Raw genomic sequence first — 7177 nt, forward strand, 5'->3', positions numbered from 1 at the left:
CCCACCATATTCGATGTCTTTCGCCAGCGCGCCAAATCGGATGCCAAGCGCAAAGATTCCGCCCTATTGGTGGCGGGCAGTGGCGTTGTGGCCGGTGCGACTGGCGCGGATAGCAGCAGCGCGAGCAGCACACACTCTGGCGCCGGTGGTGGCATAATGAATCAAATGAAAGTGGCCATGCAGAATTCAGGGCTGATAGGTCATCATCATCATCACGATAAGCGTCAACATCCCGCGGTGACGATAACCACCGCCGAGGGTAGCAGTGCAAAGAATAAGTACAAAGATGGTTCGGCGCATCCGCATCAGGGCAGCGATGCACAAGTAAGTGAGAGAGGGAGTGAGTGTGTGTAGGTTTAGTCACCGGGAGGCGAACAGCTTGAAAGATGTTAATACAAACTCTAATGTGCGCACATGCTTAGGTGAATTATCATATTTAACACCTTTCGTGCCCACTAATTTCAGTATGCGCATATTTTAAAGTATTTACTTAAATTTTTAAAAGCATTTGAAGAATTTTGTCGGCTAACTTTTAAGCTGCTCTGCTACTTTCCTAAAAAAACAAGCACCCAAAAATGTGCTAATTAATGGTAGCTTGTTTTGTTTTGTGAACACTCATTTCAATTATTTTTATTTTTTTCTCACAAAAATGTTGCAATTCACCTTTCTTTCAATGTTTGCAGTACTACCACACCGTCACAGCGGTACGACGTGTCGATGCGTCCCGCTCACCAATGACCAAAGTAATGGATTTGTTTAGGAGCCGTTCGAATTCAGCGGCCACCGAGGCGGATAAGCGCAAAGCGGTGAGTTTGAAATTAACGTATATTTTTTCTTTTGTCAATTCGTTTTTTTTTCAACACATTTAGCAAGTGGTGAAAAGCTTTTGTATTGCGAAAGCTTTGACCGCAGTTGAGGGTGTATTTCTTCGTCTTTTAGGTAATTTCTTGGAAATAGCTTTACCAGAACACATCTATTTACCGCTAGATGACGCCTGGTGTAGTTGAGTCAGGTGAAAGTGTGTGCCAGTTGTTTCCGTTAAACAGAAGCACACTGAATAAAAAAGTGCAACTTTTTGCGATAAATAAGCGAGCGATTCAAGCAAGAGGAATTATAGTTTTTATAGGCCATTTTTGAAAATACAATTACATTACAAAACTGACCAAATATTCTTCACAAGCAGATATAAGGTCTCAGTGTAAAGACCCGCAAGGCTGGGTAACATCGCGCTGTCAACGGAAGACCACACAAAGTATTTGGGAGTAGTATTGGATAGTAAGTCGCTGTGGAGGCGTAGTCTTGAGGAAAGAGTTAAGAAGGCTAGCAAAGTGCTAAATGCATGCAAACGAATGCTGGGGGTCACTTGGGGTCTGTCACTTGCTCGGATGCATTGGTCTTAGATAGCAATAGTCAGACCAATACCGCTCTATCACGACTTGTTATGGCTGTTCTAGAAGGAATCCTCGGTTTAACGTGCTGCTAAATCCGCGGGTAGATTGACGGCCATAGGGGAATTCAATTACAGTTCAATTCGGGCGAGAAGCACAGGCAGCACAGACAAGCGAAAAAAACAAGAAATTTCAAAACACGAAAAAGTCAATATACTGGCGAAACTATTGGCCAAATATAGTAAAACTGCGTTTTTAGTTTTTCCTCTGATGTCGGGTTATTTATTTAAAATCTCAATGGTATGATTTATTGAACAAATATTTTTTTTTTTAATTCAGAGCAATGTAGAATAGCAATATGAGTACCAAATGAAAGAGAAAACTGTGTAAAACTAAAGAAATTTTATTTAAAGAATTTAAATAAAAAAAAAATAAAGTTCAAAGGGTGAAATTCTAGGATGTAGTCGTGTGTGTATTAGTGCATAGCATATAATTTTTTCAAAAATAAATATTGCAAATTTTCAAGGATATTCAAGGATAAAATTTTAAAAGGACCTTCTCAATAGCTATTCGTCCTTATACAACAAAAACTGTTATCTTTTGTAGTTCTGCAGAATTTTATCTTTTATTTGATACCCATATTGTTATTCTAAAAGGCACTGAATTTTTTAAATAATTTTTTCAATTAATCATACCTTTGAAATTTCAAAGTTCTTTTAAAAAATATGCTGACATCAGAGAGAATAATTAAAATCGCAGTTTTACTATTTCTGGTCCGTAATTCTGCTTTAAAAGGTTTCGCACAACGATTGGGAGGAGGGATGTCGCAAGGGAATAAAATCCTCAAATTTTGAAGAACGGTTCTAAAATGACAATGGGAGTGGTTGAACGGCCACATATGTATGTATGAATAGAGGGTAATAAAATAGCAGATAGTACCGGCCAAAGCGCTACCAGTGTGACTCTCGAACCGACAAACTACAACACTTGTATAACGAATTCGAGAACAGTATAACTAGGCAGTTCGGGGCTAGATGGAAAAAGTTAACCACCTGAAAAACTGCAAAAAGTATGTGCACTCCGAACACAGGCGAAACTAACCGGTCTGAGCGGCAGACCAGAGAAACCTTAGAGCATCTCTCATGCCGAGGTCCTGCACTATCAAAAGACTAAAATCAATTCGAGAAGCTAAAAGATTAGAGCTAAAATTAATACTGAAATTCGCAAAAATGTTGATGTCTACTCTACCGTCTAAAAACGAACTCCAACTGCCAAGGGCCATGTGTAGCTCAACGCCTGCCAGAATAAGCCAACCTAACCTAACCTTTATTTATTTTTAGTTACTTAGTACAGGTTTTAATCAGTTCGTAAAACTAATGCTCCTACACAGAGCAAAATATGGCCTATAAAAACAAGATTATCTCTATGAAAAATTTCTAGGCTAAGAGGTAAAACAGATGAAAAACGAAAAAAACAAGTAAGAAAGTCTAAGTTCGGGCGGCGCCGAACATTAAATACCCGGCGCAAGTATTAAATATTATGTTTTTCACCTTTCCGAAAGCTATCGCTAGATGGTAAGCCGGGGTGTATCAATTCTGAGTAAATTAGCATCCTTAAATTTCGAAATATTGAAGTTTCAAGCATTTCTGAAACTTACCGTTATATGAAAAGCGGCCGTAATTTTAGTCCGATTTCAATAATTTTCAACGTTTCTTCTATGTGGCAAGCACAATAACCACACCGAGTTTGATACAAATTGGTCGAACGGTTACCGATATACATGTGATCATAAGTGGGCGGTGCCACACCCATTTTCCAAAATTTTATCATATATATTTATATAGCGTATTTCTTGGTAAAGAGTTGTTACAAGCATCAATTTTGAATAAATTAGCTTTCATATTTACTAATTTATCGAAGATTTCGTATTTCTCTAAATTACCGTTATATGAGATGCGTGCATGGTTATTGCCCGATTTTAAATTTTTTTGGCAATTTCGTATGTTATACCAAGGTCAACAACTGTGCCAAGTTTGGAAGAAATTGGTGCAGCGGTTACCAAGTTATATACATGTAACCATAAGTGGGCGTGGCTACGCCCATTTTCCAAAATTTTGTTATATTCTTATTTTTCGTCTAAGACTTATTGCAAATATCAATTTTGAGTGAATAATCTTCAGTAGTTACTAAAATATCGCAGTTTTCATATTTCTGAAAATTACCGTTATATGGGAGGTAGGCGGGGTTATTGCCCGATTTCGCCCATTTTCAATCGGTCCTACGCCAGAAAGGAGTGCATGTACCAAGTTTCGTTAAGATATCTCAATTATTACTCGAGTTATCGTGTGCACAGACGGACGGACGGACGGACGGACGGACGGACGGACGGACAGACAGTCACCGCTTAATCGATTTCTCTTTCCATTCTGATCATTTATGTATACATTTGTCTATATCTATCTCGATTCGTTTTGCCTGTTACAAACAACCGTTATGTGAACAAAATTAATATACCCTTGTGCACAAGTGCGCTGGGGTATAAAAATTTGTTAATATCCCTTAGTCCAATAGTAGCGCTTTAAATTGCCATTTAGTAGGTGTCGGACTCGGCGCCATATCAGCGCAGTTTCTTTTCAATGTCTGTTTTCTGTTTGAAGAAAAACCTTAGAGATTTCTTAGTAGTTTTGTTCTAGTTTACAAAGTTTTTTTCTCTATGTAGTATTTAATTTTGCCGCGTTTTATTTTGATTACTACTCCTAAACGATATATATATTTTGCTGCTCTAACACCCTGTAAAAATTTAGTATTAGATTCATATCGAAACTAAATAGACACTTCTCGAATTAAAGAACACAATTCGATATATGTACACATTAGCATAAATTATTAAAAGATATTAGCATAAATTATTAAAAGATTACGCGGATGAAAATGTTTGTGCGACCGCTCAAAAAAAAATTCAGCATATTTTTTAGATTACTTCTTATTTGGCCCTGCAATTGTTCGTCGGTTTGGGGCCGAAATCTTGAAACTTCGCCAATTGTTTATTTCTTTTGCAAGTTTAGCCAGTTGTACATCCCAAATGCACTTGGTTCTTCCATTGTGTTCGTGGGCGCGTCCTTTGTTTCGTTGTCAAATCATGGTTGTCGAGTCGGTTCTTTTCAATGGAGCCTCGTTGCCTATGTCCATGTCGTGAAACAGCTCGCACAGTTCGTCAATATATATTCTTCGGTACCCGTCTTCAGGACAGAAACATAGATCTTGCGTAGGATATGTAGTTCTCTCAGAATCACCTTCGAAATGCCTTCTCATCTTTGTTCGACATCGTCCATATAAAAGTACGGTCATTATGCGAGAGCTCTGTGAGAGCTCTGCTTTTCAATTTCCTACCCGGCACAAAGTAGCACCTGTTTGCAAGAGTTAGTCTTCGCTTGATTTCCAGGCTGACGTTGTTGGTGGTGTTTGCGCTGGATCCTGGGTAGACAAAGCCTCTCACTACGCAAGGACTTTGTATGTTTTGCCAGGAAATACTTTGTCTGGTCCTCATTCACCGCTAGACCAATCTCTTTCGATACTTTTTCTCAACTGAGAAATGTCGTCACCAACATCAAAGATATAATTATACCATCTATCGATCATTACTCAATTGCTTATTGACTTAAAAATAGTACTTGTGCACAAAATCATAAAATCATGACTGAGTATTTATTTGTGCCACACTCGAATCAATCTTTCTTCACTCAATATCGATACTTTTAAACTTTATAAACTATTAACACCTTAAATGACTTTAAGGTTCAGATATATACATACATACATATTTATATACAAAGGTAATGCATTATTTGCATGTGCCTCTGCTCGTTATCACGACTTCAATGATCACATGTATATGTATATGATTTTTTCGTCACTCCTTTATCATTCGCCCATATCTAGCCTTGAGAGATAAGTATGTAATTCAAAAGAAATAATGCTAATAAATGTTAACTACTGTGTTTCGCTTCAGTAACTGGAAAATTTTAATCATTAATGTTTTTATAATTTACCTTGAAAGAAATCAAAACCTCTGCAACATATCCAATAGGGTGGGCATTAAAATATCAACATCGTGGGGCATGACTTTATTTTTTTCTACGTACATACAAAATAAAGGCATCCACGAAAATTTCAAAATTGTATCCAAATTTTTAGTGATCGCTATCAAGGTTGGAACAAATTGTCTTTTTCTATCGCAAAAATTAAACAAAATTTGAATTTTCAACTCTAGTTTATAAATTTATATGAATAATTTTCAATATGTCCAATTTATCAGATTTAAATTCTTTTTTTTTTCATTTTTTAAACCGGCTTCAGAAAAGAAGGAGGTTATCAATTCGTCGGAATATTTATTATTTTTTTGTATGTATGTTATCGCATAATTTTGGACCACGTCAGCCCATTTCTATATTTTTTTTTTAGAAAAAACGTGGTACCTAAAAGGTGGCCCCATACTAATTTGGTTTAGATCCGATCATTGGATTATAAAGAAATTAACGATAATCTTAAATTTTTATATGAGAATTGAAGTCGGTTTTGTTTTTTGCTTAAAAGTTATTTTTTTTTTTGCTTAAAAATTACTTGTTTTAAATTAATAGTTTTTCAAACTCTAAAAATGTATTAAAAACTTTGACATTTTCGTATATGTTCTACGTACAAACTAATGGGGTGTCCGATACAAAACTTTGATGCTCATATTTTAAGGACCACCCTACTGTATACTGTATTTGTATATGCATACAAAATTCAAATTTGAACTTATGTTAGTCTGCACCACGAATGACGCTGTCATTTGCCAGATTAGAAAGTCGAAATAATTCCTTATTTGTGCATATATACATATGTATGTATGTAGACACGTAACTCACTGCACACACCCACATTATAATCAATCAAAATTGTAACAAACATTGAAATGTTAATGAGTAATCATAATTGTAATGCGCAAAAAGTTATTTATCGTAATCACAGCACATTTTCAATTGTATTTGTGATTTCTTTCCTTTTATAAATTTGAATTATGGAACCGGTAGTGGAAAGGTGAAATGCCGTTGCACACGTATCCGGTTAACCGTTTTTTTATGGTACTTTCACACTATTCACTTTCATCGTTGAAACATTTACACGTGTATGTATATTAGGGTGCATATGATAGAAAAGTTTCAGCATAAAATGCTAAATAACGAAATTTTTGGAGGTATTTTCAAATCGGCCTAGCTCAAGTAAATCTTAATATTTTGGCGGAGTTCTTAGAATATAATAAATTTTATAACGCCACAGTGTTTCGACTATATGGAGGCAGGTAGAAAAAAGTCATGGTGACAGTTGGTAAAAAAAAAAACGGTTTTACTTAGAGAGGGAATAGTAAAAGTCATAAGTACCAAATTTTACATTATTTACTCACCCCCTTTCTGCACGAACGTTTTACATTTCCAAAAAAATAAGGGAATGGGCGCGATACCGAAGATATTTATCATTTATGTGGTATTTTCCTATTTTCTTACCAAAAAATTTACTTTGAAATTTAGATGCTAAATATTACATATTAGTAAAAAGAAGTGTGAGTACCGGTCCGTCAGGTCTTGAAATTAGACAAATGTTTTAGAGAATTTTATGTAGTTTTAGAATATATAATTTGATCTTTGCGCGCGACTTTGCAAATATATGTAATTTTTGATTTTCAGCTTATTTTTGCATAATTTAGCGAAAAGAATTTTTCGAACAATGAAAAAATCCCACCAGATATTGGG

General features: G+C 35.8%; 1 protein-coding gene across 1 annotated transcript in view; it reads left to right on the top strand.

Annotated features, from left to right (window-relative positions):
• The window catches only part of LOC118742948, a gene marked incomplete in the record, with an annotated part of 403480 nt that overhangs the window by 163519 nt on the left and 232784 nt on the right, over positions 1-7177 (top strand). Inside the window, 2 exon segments of the mRNA XM_036475384.1 lie at positions 1-324; positions 684-806. Of these exon segments, the coding sequence (XP_036331277.1) occupies positions 1-324; positions 684-806 (447 nt within the window).

This window comes from Rhagoletis pomonella, unplaced genomic scaffold (genome assembly GCF_013731165.1).
Source record: "Rhagoletis pomonella isolate Grant_MI unplaced genomic scaffold, Rhpom_1.0 Rhpom_scaffold_00001, whole genome shotgun sequence".
NCBI lineage: Eukaryota > Metazoa > Arthropoda > Insecta > Diptera > Tephritidae > Rhagoletis > Rhagoletis pomonella.